We start from the raw sequence: 18,428 nt of genomic DNA, 5'->3' as shown, positions 1-18,428 counted from the left end.
TCATTGCTCAAGGATCTAATATGATTTTCTGGTACTAACAGATTGTGTTGTTTGCAGAGTTTGGCTCCTATGCGGTATCAGAATGGCTGCAGAAGTGGAAAGTAAAGTATTGGAACAGAGAAAAATTCAAAAGGTTTACCTGGTGAGCGTGTGTTGGCCCGCGTAAGCGAGCGTTCTCTCGACTTGTAGGGGTATCTCAGTGTGGTATCTAACAACTTGAAGCTTTCTTTCAGCGAATGAGACTGATAGTACTCCACAAGCTCCTGTAAAGTAACAGGATACAAAAAGGTGAACTTTTCTGCTTTCACATTGACAACAAGCTCCTATGGGTGTTTCTGTGTTGGCAGTTCAATATATGACCTTTTTTCTTTTTTTTAAACAGTTTAATATGACTTACCAACAGACTTTCAAACTTCTTTGCCTCGGTGATGTGTATCCAGCTGTCTTTTTCAATGACTTTGATGTGCTTTACTTCATCGTTGAATCTGTAAAGAGAAATCACCAAGAACAGATGTTGTTTTTCCACTGTTATCGATTTTCTTTATCCATATCTTGCATATTACTGTTGAGCCTGTATTCTCCTGTGCCCTTAACTTAATGTGTTCTGCTGCTCCACACATTTCTTTTTCAGTACATCTGATTGAATAAGATGAAAATTAATTATTTTTTCTTAAAGTTAAGACTTCTTAACAGATTTGTTTACTTAATTATATTGAGCCTGGTCCCCACAGTCACTCATCACCTGAGTTAGACACAAATGTGTAAATGTGCATTCCCTTTCCCAACCCATCATTATATGACAACTCCAGTAAAGAACTCATGTTTTTTTTTTCCTCTTGAGAATGCATCTTCTCATTGAAAAGGCACAAAAAAAGGAAGGATTAAAAAAAAAAGCAATTACTGAGTAGTAATTTGCTGGAGCTAAAAGATGCACAGAAAAAGCTGACTACGGCTCCCTGTGAGAATATTTATTCTCCATGAGATATGGATAAAAACCTTCCCTTGACATTTTCCTCTCCTGTAAGATCTGAAATACTCACTTGATGCTGATGGCGAACCTCTCCGCCTCAGCCGTCCTCTCTCTGATAAGGTAGGTCCCACTGCAGTGGGATTTTAAAAGGTTGTCTGCCTGCTGCCGCTCCATGTTTCCTGCAAACCTACAGAAAAAAACAAAACAAAAAAACAGGGACCTCTAAATTTAAAGTTGTTTCATCAAATGACACTAAAAGCTTTAAAAACACTTAACTTCAAACACCCATGTAGTAATTAATCTTTTGGTTAGGGTCAGCTTGTCAGCTTCAATTGAACCACTGCTTTGAGATAACGCTATAATTTAACATTAACAGATCTGCACTAATTACAGGATATTGACCTTGGGCTAATGGTACCTTATAGTGCACAGGCCCATTAAATGCACAGTTATGGGTCTTACCAAGGATATCCATAGTAGTCTGCATCCCTTGAGGACGACCGGCATGACTGGAAGGGCTGTCGCACATAACAGACACCGTTCATTAAAGAACACAGCACAGGACTAACTGACATGCACATGCATAAACTCGTCCAATCATACACGCTGTAATCAGTCACAACCCACTTTACAGGTGTATGGGTGCATTACCTTTGGGTCCAAACAAGGCTTTACATAGGAACTGGGGAAAAAGCCGCTCTTTTGTGTCTGTATCAGCTTTCCCTGTAAGACAAACACAGGGTAAGTTTATTTCTAGATGTGAAACAAAACTGTGCTTACTTCAGGCAAAGAAATACCACAGAACATCTGTGGGAAAAAGGGGGAAATGGGTAATATATAGTTTAGTGTAGATACAGAAAATTTGGAAATCCTAAGGCGCACTGAAAAATTTGCAGGGTGTATAGAGGAAAAACTAAAACTGAGAACTATATTTCCTCCTTGCAAGTAATCATTGTTAAGTAAGACTATATTAATAAACAAATATCTGAAGCAGAGATTCTTTAGTTTAATGTGTATAATGTGAAACAGTGTTACGTTGGTGCCTCCTAGTGGTGCCAGTTTATCTGCACTGGATTAGTTTTGTCAAAATAGTAAAACATTTCTGAAAGACGATGTATTCACTTGGAGCTAAATAAATATTACACACAATGCATCATATTTTCGGTGCTAGATGTTGTATGTACAAACTTTCCCCATCAAAGTCAGACAGAGGATGAAATGACTCCACCATCTTATGCCTGCAGCAATCGATTTTAAACTCTGCACACCCGCTGACATCACACTGAGAGATTAAACTGCCATGCTGTAGAGGGATAGCCTACCGTTATAGCTAAGATCAATTAATGTCATCAGAAAGTTGCCCAGAGTCACTTCAGGAAAAGCCAGCCTGATATTAGAGTCGGTGATTCAGCAGGAATGCCAACAGTTCCTGGAGCAAACAGTGTCACAGTTCCTATCATCCAGACTAATTCACTGCAGAGGATCCTCCAGGTCTGCACGTACACTTCTTCTAATGTTCAGCTAAAAGTGATTTATTTCCATTGGTGAAGGTGCAAAGAAGTCTTTAACTTCCTCTAAGATTTTAGAACAATTTTAGGCGAGCATGGCTCAGTTTATCATTCAAACCCTCTTTAAAGTATCCTGTGGTATTTTAGTGAGACACACAAGCCAAAGCGCTATTAATTTAAACTGACAAGGTGACAAGGGGACTCTGTTTACAAGATGTGCGCTGGAATATGATGATGATTTGCAACTACAAGAAAAATTATCTTTTTTTTGTAGCACGGGGGAAAGAAAGCACTTAGGGATTTGCCTACTCCACAGCAATTTGAATTAAGGGCATTTTGGGGTATGTTACTGTACTTGCTCACCACCAGAGGGATAAGATTGATAGTGCTTTCTGCAGCCTGGTTAGAAAACATGAAAAGAAATGACGGAAATGGCTCCAAAGGCAACAAAACGTTTGCTACTGGCAACTCTAAAGCTCAGTATAAACACATATATCTTGTTTGTTCAATCAATACAAAAAAACAGTGTGTCTAAAAACTAATATACAGTTTTACAGGAGGTTGTGTGCTCACACTTTAGCTTTGCTGATTATAAGACTCCACCAAAGTCATTGCAATTGTCCAATAAAACAAGTTTTTTGTCCAGATCTAATAATAGCAATCCTATATGCTAACTATTTCAATCTGGAAGTGCTGGTATTTGAACAGAGACAGAACCTTGACTTATGTTCTATACTTTCTATCTCACAGGTAAAAAAAAAATTGAATTTAACACGAGAATCACTGATTCATTTCAAATCCACTGTGTGAGGTGCTGTGCCAACATCAGCTGTCTGCGTAACAAGCTGCGTGTGTCAAAGTGGGGGATGGATTGATTTAAAAATGATTGACTACTCTACCTCCCACCATGTGATATCCGGGTCTCCCTTCAGAAGCTCGATAAAATCTCCTGTTTGGAAACAGAGAGGTGTCTTCCCCGGAGGCACCGGTGTGCCATGGTAGTTCTTCACTGCCACCATCTTAGGACCTGCAATAACAGTCAGTGCCCAGTACATTACCGCTTCCAGCTTCTCACTAATAAAAAATTCCACTGACATTGAAAAAACAAAAGCTGTAGAAGAGTTGTGAAAGAAAAGATCATATTCTGCAAGTGTACCTAATAGTGTCAGTCAGTGTATCTCTACTGTACTTCTGCATACTCTACTAATGCATTTATATTGTGGAAAGGTTACTTTTTTGTAATATAATAGAGAAAGGTAAACTTTTACATATTATATTTTCATTAGCTGTAAAGTTAAATATCTGCAGACTTTCTCAAATTTGGAGTATTGATGCTTATTGACAGACTTATTGGCATATTTAATTTTGGGTTTGCATTAGTTAGTATTCAAACTATATAAATAATGTGTATCTCTCGTTCTACTTCAGTACATGCAACCACAGTCACAGGCAAGACTCCTAGCTTGACAGTTGTCCAAATGATAGTCGACTCCCTCCTCGAGGACGTAACACCACACAAGGTCATTGCAAAAAAGGCTGGCTGTTCAGTGCTGTATCAAAGCATATCAATGAAAAGATGAACCGGCCGGGAAGAGTGCAGAGCCAAGAGAGGTGACCAGAGCCTTCACAAGAGTGTCAAGTCCACTCAAGAAGAGCTTCACAACAAGTGGGCCGAGGTTGGAGTCAGAGCATCAAAAGCAACATGTAGACCTCTTCAGGATCAAAGCTACAACAGTTAAATTCCTAAAATCATGCCACTCCTGAAACAATGGAAAACATCAGATGCATCTTACAAGTACCTGGTTTAAAGAGAAAAAGAAATGGACTGTTGCTCAGTGGTCCAGGTTTTCTTTTGATTTCAATTAGAATCAAGGTTCTAGAGTTTGGGTGAAGGATGGAGAGGCACACAATCAAAAGTGTTTGTGGAAACCTCATGCTAGAATTCAATCTTTGATTATTTAGGGTGCCATGCCATCTGCTGGTGTTGATGGTTGCTGCTCTACTCTGTACTATCACATAAAAATTCAATGTAACCACCTACTAGAGCGCTTCATGTTTCCACCTGACAAAAAGTATGGAGCATATTTCCTTTTTCACCAGGAACTAGGAACTCCCTCCGCGCCAAAGCTAGTATTTATTGGTTTGCTGACTATGATAATGCTGGGTTTGACTACCCAGGCAACTGACGTGACCTGAAACCCCAGAGAGAATCTCATCTTCCTCAATCAACAAACTGGGGAAGATGAGACACCTGAAGCCTACTATTAAAGGAATCTGGGCTTCCCTAACAGCTAAGCAGTGACACAACCTGATCACCACCAGACTACGCCAGACGGATGTAGCAATTCATGGTAAAGAAGCCCCAACCAAGTGCTAACTTAACAGGAATTGTTCATTTCTGTATTATACGTAGTTTTTTTGATTGATCACAAATAATTTAATAATTTCAGATGCTGGAATTCTGATAATTTTTTAAAGCCACAAAAAAAATCTGTATTAAACTATAATCTAGCTTGAAATAGTTCACTTGTGATGTGAACATGTGATGATACAGAATACATTAAAGTTTGCCTTTTTGAATCCAATTATAGGAAAACAAAATAAAACCTTTTCACAATATTACATTTTTTTTAGAGGGATTAGTATAGGGTTAGTATTGTTGCTGCAATGGAGCTATCCACTAGATGGCAGTAGAGAGCCGTGCTATTTAAGCGCAGCTACTGCTAAAAAGTTGACAGCTGACAGAATATTCAAATGTTAGCTCTTACCAGGTGATATTCCAGGCTCCTACAGAACAGAGACAAATATCTGATTATTGATATTGTTAATAAGTAAGCAAAAACATCACCTTTTATCATTTTGTGGTAATTATTTAACAAAGAAAGATGGTGACAATTAGAGAAAGCTGTTGTATATTGAGTGAAAAAGAAACTACTCACCAAGTCAAGAGGATCTGAAAAGAGGAAATATTGAAGATTGTCAAAGAGGATTCACAAGAAAATATTTCACCAAGTGGATCCATCAGCACTTGACATCAGCATGCCAAAATGTACAGCATAGCTTCATGCAGACCATTTTTTAAGCTGACTAACAGCAATGTAGTATGACTGGTTTCCTGTGAGCGTTAAACAGCAGATAAAACTGAAAGCATCAAACTATATTGTTACAGTCCTGCTCTGTGGTCCTTATTATACACACACTAACTGATTTTAAGAATTTATTTGATTAATTATGACCTTCGACTATCAAAGAACTTGATTGGTTCATACTGAACCTCACTCAGCAGTTATTAAATTGGCTCAAATTTGAGAAAATAGGCCACAATGATTTTCTGAATTCATGTTGAGTAAATTTGTCGTTGTCAGATACTGCTGCTAAATCCACTGACACAATAAAAAAGCCTGCCTCCCTTTTACTGCTGCATAAAGAGGCCTACAAGCAGGACAGGGGTCATCAAATTACAGCAGTCATCATTATTGCCCTGCATGTCCGTGACATATGTCACACAGTTTTTATTTATCTATTTTTATCATTTGCTCACTAATTGACCCTCACAAAGTCATCTGAATAACATCTTCTATTAAAGAGGAAATACCTACTTATTTTACAAATGGTGATCACTTCTAGACACTCTTTGTGAGCTCCTGTTCCACAGCGAGAGCAGTAGTAGCCCTGATAGAAGATGCCCCTTGAGGACAGGCACACACACACACACACAGAAACATGCACTTTAGTATTGCAAACAGGAAGTGGCTGAGACACAAATTAACCTCCTGTAAGAACAACACACAAGGGGACCTGCTGCTTGTTCCTATAATTGTTCCAACTGCGAATCCACATCCTCCATCATTCCCGTTCTGTAATTCTTTAAAAATCACCAAATCAACTGGCTCAGTTTAAACCGTGTACTCCTGAAGTTTATTTGTTACGGGTACTGTAACACTGCATGCATCGCACGCTGCCAAGTTGAATAGTAAGTGCCATAAATCACGATGGGATCCGCTGGGACTGCAGCAGTAATTAGCATCTAGCAGGAAGAGAGAACGCTGGTCCCTGCTGCCATCGGCTCTGTGAATTTAGGTCAGCAAAGCCATGCAATTTGTGGGTCAATACACAGAGTGGGGTTTAGCCGGCTGACTCTAATAGAGGTGAAAGTGGTGATTCAGTGACACGGGCTATCCCACTGCAGACGAGCAGCATTCTCACATGAGAGAAGGTGTACTCAGGAACACTGTGGGTGGTGCGGGGCCGGGAAATGTTTAAAAATAACATCCGTCAGCCGCAGTCACACTTACTAGAATATTTTCCAAAGAATGCTTTCACACTAATAACGGGTTATGCGAGCCAAAAACATATTCCCTCTGTGATTTAAGTCTGTTTGTTTGTTCACTACCAAATGCTACTTAAATTATTTATTTTTATATTTGTACTGCTGTAGCGTATACTCCACTCCAAGGGTATTTCTTTTGTCCTCTGTTTGTGGTGTACAGAGTCAAAATTACAAAAATTGTGTTGTTGTCCAAATACTTACCTAACTGTAATAACCTTTGTGTGCTTTTATGAAAAAGTGAAGCCAACGTGGGAGTAGTTGCAAAAGGTCTCCTGGCAGCAGTGCTTCTTTGCCAAAAAGACCATCAGCTCCCTGGTTTTGTGTTCTCAGTAAACACTTCCCTGATCATTTTATTGGGCTCAGTTGCTATTTTCATGACACTCTGAATAAAACATTAAGTCTATTTTGTAAATTATAAGTCAGGGAATCAGAGAGGAGGATTATCCAGGATGCTCGTTGGTTAACAAACTGTCAATCACAAGTGATTAGCCACAGAATGTCCTCTGTTTCCTGCTCATCTGCTGACACATGTGGTTTCAAAACACCAAGATGGTGACAGTGAAAACATTCAGTTTGAACTTCTTTTTTTGTGCATCATAATTTATTAATAATTCTACCGTTGCATATTTTGGACATACAGTGTCTCTGCTTTATAAAGTTTGTCTGGATAAGTAACACATAAAAATGCTGTTGCTACCAAATGCTGACATAACAGTCACTAGAGAGGCTGGAATAAGGATGTATTTGGTGTGCATTATTAACGGCACTAGAGATACCAGCGCTGGGGTTGTCAGGGTCATTACCTCAAGAGCATCTTGCAGGCTCGACAGTTGGTATTCTTATCAAATGTGTGCATTTCAAAGTTGTGCTGATTAGCTGTGGCTCTCTCTGGCTTGATGTTGGACCTAGATAAGTAAATAATATGGAATTAAATAAACCAGTTAAACCGAGGATACCTAGGATTCTTTATTTTTTCCCATGCTACTGAAAAATAACATGGCAAAGACAATTAGTCTCACATAAAATACATTTTATCCAACTAGTCGTACTCACATGGCCATATCAAATTGCTCCATCCACTTCCTCTTTGTTTCCTCAGTTTTGCAAAAGAACTGGAAGCCCTGCTTCCCTTGCAGATGGATCAGGTAGAAACCATAAGACCACTGGTGAGAAAAAGTGAGTGTTGAACAGATGGCAGAAAAAGGTTTGTGGATGGCAGACCGAGATAAGAAAGAGGCATGTGATATCAGCAGTTCCAACAAATATATGGTCAATTCAAGTCAGACCTAAAAGATCATCAACATGCTTTAGCAATTAATTGGATAAGAAGCTGGTCACAGACTCAGACTGTGCATATGCAATCAAGGTATTACATCCCAAAAATCACCACAGCCAAAACAAAAACAAAGCCGCTATGAGAAGATGTGTTAAATAAGGGGATCATTTGAGCTTACCATTTTTCCACAGGACTGGTAAGCATGCAAAAAGAAAGACACCAGAGAAAGACCCAGTTACACATGCAAACATGTACACACACATGCAGATCCAAAAACAAAAAAGCCACGTTAGACCGGATGCCCAGTGCACTGCAGTACGTTGTCATGAATCCTAAATGATCTTCATTGCATTTACATGATTTTACAAGCACGAATGAACACAATGCACGTTTGACACAACAGTGTATTACCCCATCTGAAATCACATCAGAAATTACCATCAACAAGCTCCTTCAGCTCAAGGGCAACATTTGTAATGATTACACATGCCGCTTCATCGCCTACACCGGCCGGGCCACCTTTACAAAGATCTCACTGACAAAATTGCTCTGTCTCATTTCAAACAGTGATGTTCTTACCTTTTTCATGTCTCTGTTGTTCGTCGGGTCATCCGACATTTTATGATTTTGCAGCTCAATAATCTCTTTGAGCTCATAGCTATAGCCTTTCCTCTTGCAGACAATGACCACTTTATCAAAGAGGAATATATACCTGAAGACAATCATACATTTTTATTGAATATTGGCAGCGATAAAATGTTGCTAAAGGTTATTATAGTTTAGTTTTACTATAGAACTTGGACTCACCGGTCCTGTTTTGTTCGGTTCGTAGAGGAGCACACCTTCAGTTCTCCATCTATCTTTGGCCTCCCGTACTCCTCCAGCTTCACCTGCTGCTTAGGTCACAAAAAATAAAAAAAACCAAACAAATATAAAAAGCAGCCTACTAAACCAATGGATTCTGCAATTTTTAATAAATAATTTTGCTAGACTTTTAATTTCAGAGAGAATTAATATCCACGATAAACGATGATTTTGCTCTACACTTACATCTCCATCCTCCCTTTGACTTTTTTCCAAAGTCATACAGAGTGGCTACATGTATAAATTATTCAGAGCACTTTTACTGTACTGTATATGTGGCACATGTACAAACCAAAGCTGAATACTGACTTGGCATATCAACAAGGAACAACAAAAGAAATTGTGATAGAGAGATAGAAAAACGAGAAAAAAGGTTGGTGCTACACAAAATATTAAAGTGAGCAGTTTGCAGTTTACATAAATGAGTTATTAAGGGAATTATCATGGCTGAGGATCATGGAAGCAGTTTGAAAGATAGAGGTGTTCCGAGGAGAGACTAATCATTCTGTCGAACTTCAAAAACACCTGTTGATAACATGCCAGTGTGTTGGCATGTATATATTAAAGAACAACCTTTAAAATGTTCTTAGCTGCTCAAAAGATAACAAGTGCAAGGAAAGTGTGGAGTACTTACAAGATTTTCTATTGAACTTTGGAATTCGCTGATTTTTTTCAGTGTCTCATTGTCTCTCTTGACTTCATTGATGTACATGGCCAGGTCCTGGAAGAGCCAGACATTCTTTCAGGCATCTGCTATTTCAAGCTGTATTTACAACACTTGAGCAACACAGTGGCTGTATGTAATTATGTAGCTTTAGTTAAGAGGGTGATTCTGCAAGATTTTTTTCAAACAGCACCCACAAACACACCTGCATAGCCTCCAGAGCCTCCTTCAGTTGTTGTCTCTCAGGTCGGTCAGTTGAGTGACTCAAAAGTTCCTACGGAGAGATTATTTTGTTAGAAAAATGTTCTTGTACTTTGAGAAACTGTAAAAACCAAACTCCAATGGTGTGTCTGTTTGTCTTGGCAAAATTTGACAACTGCACACTGCAGATCTGAAATCATTAACAACACATTAAAAAGTACACTTTAAAACTTGAGTGCAAGCAGAGAGAGCAACCAGCCAAGTTCAGCTTGTTTTTTGCTTTACTACCCCCTCCCCCTCCCCCAGCCCCAGATTTCTGTTTTGTTTTTAATGCAAAGAACTGACATAATAATGTACACAATTAGACTGCATTGCAATTTTGTTTTAGAGCTGCTTTCGAGCTGTGTACAATACAATCTTATGAATGGTTCAGATTTTGAATTCTGTCTGATTATTATCTAAAAAAAACAATCAAAACTAAGCCTGAGGCAGTAGTTTCTGCCAAATGCATTTTTCTGCATCTAACATCAACAATTTTAACTTGCCTTTCTGGCCAGTATTACTCCGATTTAGCAAGTTACTTTGTTTCTTTGGTGTCTTTAAGTTAATCAAATGTGAAAGGTAAATATGCAAGTTTTCTTGCTTGCACTTAGGGGTAAAGATTTGCCTGTGGTTTGGTAGGCTGATCAGCATATATGCTGGTTAGCTTGATAAAGTAGAGATTGGTCAAAGTTATGTTGTAAAACAACCTGCTACTCATAAAGGGGTTTACTGTTCAGGTGCTAGGAAATAACACTGTGACCTCCACATTAATGCCAGCTGAGCTTGATGACCTCTGCACACTAATCATTCGATCATGTATTGCTAACTGTTTGTGTAATTTTTTTCCCAAAGGTTTACTGATTTTTAAACAAAAATATGATGACGTGAAGACTGCAGCGACACTTAAAGTATTAGGAAACAACTTTATTAGGTGACCAACTGGTACTGGCTGATTGGTTAATTGGATAAGCCACAGCCCAAACAGGTTCTGGATTGAATCACTACAGATTAATCGTTTTGAGTAATTCAATCTCAAAATTACACAGAAAAATGCAAATAAGTTATTATAAAAATAAAGTAAGTACAGGAACTTTTTAAACAAAAACACAAATATGAGTATGGCAATCTGTGCAATACCAGTTGGAGAAGGGAAACCCAGAAAGATTCAGCGTTTATTAATGGCATGGCAACTTGCCTTTACAGCAGCCCCTGTTACTGCTCCATAACCCAGTGTGAAACAAGGCAGTCAGTTAGTTTTCATATTTAAAAAAAAAGTTTAAGTTTCTGTTTATTTCATTAAGCACTACAGTGATGTTTTCATGGTAGATTTCACTGCTGGCAGGTACCAGCATGGAGTTAAAAAGAAGTAAACCATCTCTGTTTGAGGTTAGCAGTATGAAGAGACATTAGCAGCATCATTAGCTGCTAGCTGCATAACCAACAGAAAATTCCAAACTATCAGCAACTGCTAGGATTGCTTAATGTGCATGTGAGGTTGTGGGAAAATAAAAGAATAAAACACTGTACGCATAAGGTGGAAAAACAAGTCCGGATGTAAATTAGGAAATAACCATAGTACTTAATTTAACCCTAACATACTAACATACCCATAACATAACCATGGATCATCCGTCTGATATTTTGAAGCTTATGGTATTACACGGACGAGATCCCCTGTTTTTAGAGCTTCAATATACGGGACATTTCCCTCACTGGCTTTTCATGCCTACTTCAAATATTATCAGCAAGTGCTTGACAAACAAAACCAAGAAAAAAGTGCTTTCATCTGGGCTCCACCTGTAACTTGTATGATCTAAGTAACCTTCTGCTCCTTTAAAGAAAGAGGTGCATTACATTTGCAAAAGAAAAACAGTTGTACTGCAAAACATATACAGCAAAATGTATAGCACAAGATCATGATTTAAGTTTTCTGAGAATTGTTGAATTTGCTCTGTGAAGTTCAACTATCATAAAAGAATGAAGAAAAGAGCCATGCACAGTATCATCAAATAGGGTTCACACTCTTGAGATGATATCTATATAACAACAACTGTAGATGTACCCTTCAGCAGGACTGAACACGCACATACCCAAACCAAAACAAGCCTTGTCAGTCTGACATGCCCTGAGGCCTCAGTGTGCAGCAGTGTTTTACTGCAAAGCTGCAGGAAGCAGTGAAATGGGGTGTATTTAATCTGATTATTGCACGGTTGATTTGACCTCAGTGGCTCAGTGCGACTCCTGCAGGGGTTCGATTCAAACTAATACAGATGCCACGGCGCTCTCTGTGTGGACCTACAATCACCTGATGAATCACCTCCGCCCCTGGCTATTACAAACCGTATCATAAACCCATATGCTCATCCATAATTGAGACGCAAAGTCAATTAATCATGGGTAATACTGTATTACAGTGGCTTTTGTATTTATTTATTTTTTTAAAATATAAATAAACAAAGGAGACAGGTGACAGGTGAATTGTTGGCTTATGGTCAGACATTGTGATTTTGCTTATAAGCAGAAAAGGGAAAAAAAAGAAGCAAGAACGATTAAGCTTATGATTCCTTGCTGCAAGATTAGGTTAAAAATGTTTTTTAACCCAATTATTATTTAGTCATGAAAATTGTAGTCGACTATAATTATTTTATCACCATTTCAGTTGTTGCTAATAATTTCAAACAATTTAATGACATATATATATATATATATATATATACATATATATATATATATACATATATATATATATATACATATATATATATATATATATATATATATTGATATAACTATAAATATATGATTAAAAGAAATACGAGAGCAAATTTGTGTTTTGACAAGTTGCGACTAGCAATAGCACCTGACATTTTTGAATTAAAGGGCACAGAAAACTCAACATAAACAATTAGTGAATAATGTGCAAAGGCAGACACATCAATGAGGTGTATTAAGTTAAAGTCCACAAAGCATATGTGTTGCCTCAGTGACACATCAAATAACAGCTTTTTAAAAGGGCAGAAAAGAGTTTGTAAAATAGGTTAATGTGACGTCTGAAAAATCATAACAACACTGACCAAATCCAGACAGCTGACACCGCCATTAGACACGGAATAAAAGAGAGAGGTGTTATGCATCATTTGAAACCAGAGCAGAGATGAACCATAGCCTCCCTGACAAAGTCTCAAGAAGAATTTCTTACAGTGCGGATCTGCTTTTCGGAATGGAAAGCTATTAACTTTCTGAAATATATACAGCACAAATCCTTGAACTCTGAGTGTCAAAAATGTCACATACAAAGTTATTTGAAGTGGATGCAGCATATACTGTATTTCAAGGATTTAGCAGCGTCTGAAGCACGGGCTGATGAGTGGTGATTTGACTTCGAGTTAGACTGTGATGCCAGATTTGGTCAAATCAAAAGAAACCTGCGTATTCCTTATTTAGCTTAGCTTAAGTGTAGAGTCGAGAGTGAAAGAAACAACATGTTTACTGAAATCAGAAAACACCTTTTTCATGTCTCTGTTGTTTGTCGGGTCATCTGACATTTTATGATTTCTTATGGAGACGCATCATTTCCGTTAACTCCAGAAGACGGGGGTTTTTTGCACCTCAAACTATATCTGAAAGTTAGCAACATACACTAGCTGTGCCACAGAGATATAGCAGCACAGATGTTTGAGATAAACCTTTAAAAGGTAAGAAGTTAAAAATAAAGCAAGTGTGTATACTATCACACGGCTATTTAGCCAAAATCTTAATTACATTTGAATGAAACTGTGTAAACACATAAACAGGTTTTACAGATTTGGATGTTACCTTTAGCAGGAGGTGATACTTCAGCACCCTCTGCATGGGAACTACCAAAAGATCTTGGAGCTTGAACTTTCCTTCTTGCACTTTCATTGTACATTCCTGTGGAAGAGTGACACAAGCAGTGGCACAGTTATTACATGTTGCATAATACAGCATTGTAGATTTCCTACAAACAAGTATTCATTTGTTGTTTAAGAATACACTGTTGTGTTGCTGCTCTTGCTTCCACACATTCACAGGGCACTCCTTTAGCAATGAGGCCGGTTTATTCTTTCAGGGCACAAAAACTCTGGTTGTGCCAGCTATTTGTGACACAATTACGGAGCATGCTGAGAGAGGACATCCTCTGACAAATGAGTGCATATCCCTAAATTCTCCCTCGGCTCCATAAGAAGCGGTCTTTTGTTAGTATTATCCTATAAGGTTCCCTCACAGTGGTGTCTGTGTACATCTTTGTTCACTCAGTTTCTTTAAGTGTGCAATATCAGCAAAGCTTATCCTGTTTTACAAACAGTACTTTTCTATACTGAGCCAATAACAGGCTGACTTAGCCTTTTACAAAGCTCCTTTATTTTGAATGGGGTATCTCAGTTACTACTACCCTGTATAGCTATATGTATTGCCTTTTGTGCTCATCAGCTCTAGGGCCCACTTGTCCTCCCATTCTAACTGCAAATGTGCTTTAATCCCGCTCTATCCTGCATTCCTTTTCTAAGGATTTTCAGTCTGTATAACATCACAAAATCACAGAAGCATACTGAGGGGGAGATCTTGTTGTATACATAGATTCTAAAAATGTCCCAGATTTGCACAGTAAAGGTTCTTTTTCTCTTGTTTCATCTTTTCCTGTGCACAAGGAAATTTAACAATACAACCAAGATCCACCACAACCCCTGTTTGGTTAATATTCCGTTTTGTTCAGTATAACAAAATGTTCTGAATTTTTTAAGGCTCTAGGGGCAAATATGCAAATTACATCTGACTTCATTATAGGTTCTGCCTAACAAAGGCAAAGCTTGCCCCCACTGATGAATTCATCTAAGTCATTATTTACTCATTGCCATTGTTTATTCAACAGTAAATTTTACTTTTGAGTTGGGCTTTGATTGAAACGGCCATATTCTAAAGCAGCTTATTTTGTTGGTACAACTCTTCAGAGCATGTACTGCAAGTCTGGATTGATATAAAATTTTAGATTTGAGTATACTTTCTAAAAGAAATACTGCATCACTTTTTCCTTTTTCTGTAATTGGCAAACAATGAATTTAGTAGTGATGCAATACACCGAAATATGTTTCTCTTCTCCTGTGGTGTTTGCACATGGTGCATGGGCAAAACACTAGCTATAATGCCATATCAAAACAGGTGGACAACTATCCAGCTGCTGTAATATAATAATCTATCTCCACACACTGGTGCCAGGAGTCAGCAGGAACATTTAACAATTTGTAAATATAATTTTGCTGGCTATCACACTTTGGAATCCGGTGAGCTTTTTTGACATGGTGCATTATCCTGTGGAAGCAGCCATTAGAAGACAGGCACATTGTGGTCATAAATGGATGGACATGATCAGCAAAATACTCAGGTAGGCTGTGTTTTTTTAAATGACACTCAGTTGGTACTGTAAGGGGTCCAAAGTGTGCCAAGAAAATGTTCCCCACACCATTAGTCCACCACCACTAGCCTTAGCTGTTGGCACAAACAGGATAAATCCATGCCATCTTCTTTTTGAAGCAAAATTCTGATCCTGTCATTAAAGTGTCACAGCAGAAATCCAGACTCACCAGAGCGGCACATGGTGTGGTCATCTGATTTAAGGTTGGTCACATTTTGGATTCAGAGAAGATGTTGCATACCTTGGTTGTAACATGCTTTTTCAGTTACTGTTGCCTTATTATCAGCTAGAAAACAATCTGGCCATGATCTCTGCCCTCTGGCATGAAGAAGGTATGTTCACCCTGACAAATGCTACTCACAGCATATTTTTACTTTTTTGTGTCATTGTCTGCAAACTTTGGAGATGGATGAGTGGTAAAATCTTAGCAGACCATCAGTTATTAAAATACTCAGACCAGATAATTTGGTACAAATACCACAACTTCTGAGTACGACATTCATTTTAAACGTGTGTAGAGATGAATGTTACCTCTACTTTAATCCTGACATCTTCCCGTGTGGCTATTAGCTCGTCCAGTTTCTTCTGGGCATTCTCCATGTGGCTGCAGTACTGACCATAGATCAGCAACCTGGGGATGTGAAAAACTAATTAATCCAGTTACTCTGTTACAACTCATCCTCATTAAGGAATCCACAGAAGAAATATGAGGAGACTGTATAAAAATGTTTACAGCTGATACTCTCAAAAGAAACAGTACAAGGACACAAACATTTACAAGTCCCAGAATAATCTTGAATACAACAAAAGCAACTTTTTGAAACGTTAGGCTTTCTTTTTAAAGCTATTTTATTTTTTAAGATCATGACTACATCCACTCACAAATGTCCCACTGTGGCCTTAGAAATGCTGGAGGTCCAAATAATAAAACATGTTTTTAGGAGACAGTTGAGGTTATAATTTGCATATTTTTGCTTGTCCTCGGTGAGGAAAAGAGCAAGTGGGCTCATAAAACCTGTAATCTCTGTGTAGTGTTTGCAGTCTAGAAATAAGAATTAATAAGGACTAATAAGTCTTGTGTTAACATCTAAAATTACGAGATTTATAATATCTTTGTTAAAACACAGGTCAAAAATGTCTACAATTAGCTGTAAAGTAGAATCTTTTGGTAGTATATGGACCTTCAGGCAACGTATTCATTTTAAGATTATTAATATAATTTGGGAAGTCACGTTAAGAGTAATTTAGCACTAACGGGTACAGATAAATCCATGTGTGAATAAATGTATTACAATTAATGTATTATAATTAAAAATATATTCACATCCAAGGGAAATATTTGAAGGGGCGGCATGCTCTTGCCAATAAGCTATAATCATAGCATACTAATGAAAGTCAGGGCTTTATATCAGTTGGTTTGCAGAGCTTCTCTTATCAGTGTGTGAGGGGAAAACAATCTTTTAATTTTGAGTAGTGAGGATATGAGAGCTGAGTTCATTAGATATTACAATGGGACACTGACATAGATCTACGGGTTCAGCTGGGAGGGAGTTCAAAGTCATCTTGCCTGGAGGATGCCACTGCACGTGGCAAACATTCTTTGCGCCTACTCAGTCAAAGTAGGGCACTGGCACAGGCTGGTATAGTGCAACCCCACCTCCACCCCCACAGCTTGGTAGAGTTGGCACATAGGCCTCTTAATCTGAATCTTAAGCGAGCGGGGCGGTGTAGAGAGCTGGCACCCTGAAGTCTAATCAAGCCTCTGATAGCTTTGAATAACAGGCACTAAAAACAGACCATCCAGGGAACTTTGGTAGTGAAACAAAACTGGTTATGCAGTGACACATATTATGTATTTATTTTATATTTAACTTAAGGTTAACCATTTCTATTCATGTTTTTTAATCAATAAGGATACAAATATTTGGAATGACAAGTCTGTTTAAACTGTCATTAATAGGTATTTCAAAAATTCTGCATGCAGTGTTCCCAAAACACAAATTTCAAATATTAGAGCAAAAGTCTCTTTTTAAATGATTAATTGCTCTCTTCCAGTGGTTCTAAAAAAAATCATGGCTACAAAACTGTTTTTCAGTTATGCAACTTATGCCAGATGTGCTTCACCTTAAAAGCAGCATTTCTGTCAAACCCATTCACCATGTGATTATCCTCTGCTCTGCAGAGATCAACAAGAGGTGATCACTGGAGTTTTAACTGGAGCTCAGACACAGGTTTGAATAAGGCCTCCTCCTGCAGGCTCCAGCTATGGTTAAGCCCAGGGCTAACAAGCCCTTGATTAAGATGTGATCCACACTCTGGGAGACAGCTCTCCTCAGCTCTGGCTCCTCTTTGACGACACAGTGATTGAGATTAATGGTGGCCTTGATCAATTTTAAGACTGTGCGATATAGTGAGGACATAGTGGTACGTGCCAGGTCACAAATCTTATAGTGAGCTATCAGCTCCTAATGGGACATGAAGGAGTTTGTAATAGCAGCATACGAAATGATGCGATTTAACTTCAGTATGGGAATTATAAGAAATGTTAAAAAACTTGGTGAAGATGAAAAAAATGAAGAACAATGGCGACTCTTTAAGTTATGCAGCAAGCAAATGTGGCTACACTGTCCTAAAGGCTAGAGCAGGGGTAGGCAACCTTTCTGATGGCGAGTGCCATTTAAAATTTCGTCAGAAGTCAGTGTGCCATATGATTGCATTAGCAATAAATTTAATAACGCTGTATATGAACAGTTACACACTATATAGAACCACTTTATAGAATGATATTTGTTTGCAGATGTTGGCAGCTATCAGTGAATACACTGAAAAAAAGGCACTGGCCATCTCTTGGATTTATGTAAGCATCTTGCATGTATTTAACACAATTGCCTCATGTTTTAAAGATAAATGTAACCATATAGTGTAAAAACTACATGATATGCTGAAAGGGTGTATTAAATTGTTCATATCATGTTCAGGTGAAGCAAGTCAATAAGATAGCAACATTAAATCTCGTGAAACCACGCGTGATTTCATCTCGCGGGCTTTGGATCGTGGTTCAAAAAAGGCATCCATCTCAGTCAAGTCGAGCAGCCAACTCTACTTTTTTGGTATGTCTTGATTTTTTGAATTAATATTTACC

The 18,428-nt window shown here is 38.2% G+C and overlaps 1 protein-coding gene across 15 annotated transcripts in view; it reads right to left on the bottom strand.

Moving 5' to 3' along the window:
- The window catches only part of vav2 (vav guanine nucleotide exchange factor 2), a 213,041-nt gene that overhangs the window by 6,670 nt on the left and 187,943 nt on the right, over positions 1-18,428 (bottom strand). For 7 of the 15 annotated variants that reach the window (XM_085165892.1, XM_085165895.1, XM_085165906.1 and 4 more), the window contains 17 exons: positions 15,818-15,917; positions 13,672-13,767; positions 9,818-9,886; positions 9,583-9,669; positions 8,892-8,980; positions 8,652-8,796; positions 7,862-7,974; positions 7,612-7,713; positions 6,078-6,166; positions 5,418-5,431; positions 5,247-5,265; positions 3,378-3,505; positions 1,622-1,693; positions 1,433-1,488; positions 1,041-1,157; positions 398-485; positions 140-263 (listed from right to left, as the gene is read on the bottom strand). In XM_085165892.1, coding sequence (XP_085022018.1) covers positions 140-263; positions 398-485; positions 1,041-1,157; positions 1,433-1,488; positions 1,622-1,693; positions 3,378-3,505; positions 5,247-5,265; positions 5,418-5,431; positions 6,078-6,166; positions 7,612-7,713; positions 7,862-7,974; positions 8,652-8,796; positions 8,892-8,980; positions 9,583-9,669; positions 9,818-9,886; positions 13,672-13,767; positions 15,818-15,917 — 1,508 coding nt within the window. Of the gene's footprint in view, positions 1-139; positions 264-397; positions 486-1,040; positions 1,158-1,432; positions 1,489-1,621; positions 1,694-3,377; positions 3,506-5,246; positions 5,266-5,417; positions 5,432-6,077; positions 6,167-7,611; positions 7,714-7,861; positions 7,975-8,262; positions 8,278-8,651; positions 8,797-8,891; positions 8,981-9,582; positions 9,670-9,817; positions 9,887-13,671; positions 13,768-15,817; positions 15,918-18,428 lie in introns of all 15 variants that reach the window. The other 8 variants (XM_085165893.1, XM_085165903.1, XM_085165905.1 and 5 more) reach the window with 5 other exon arrangements.

This window comes from Neolamprologus multifasciatus, chromosome 7 (assembly GCF_963576455.1).
Source record: "Neolamprologus multifasciatus chromosome 7, fNeoMul1.2, whole genome shotgun sequence".
Classification (NCBI taxonomy): Eukaryota; Metazoa; Chordata; class Actinopteri; order Cichliformes; family Cichlidae; genus Neolamprologus; species Neolamprologus multifasciatus.
Note: the sequence above shows the minus strand (reverse complement) of the source record. Positions and strands in the feature narration are given on the sequence as shown.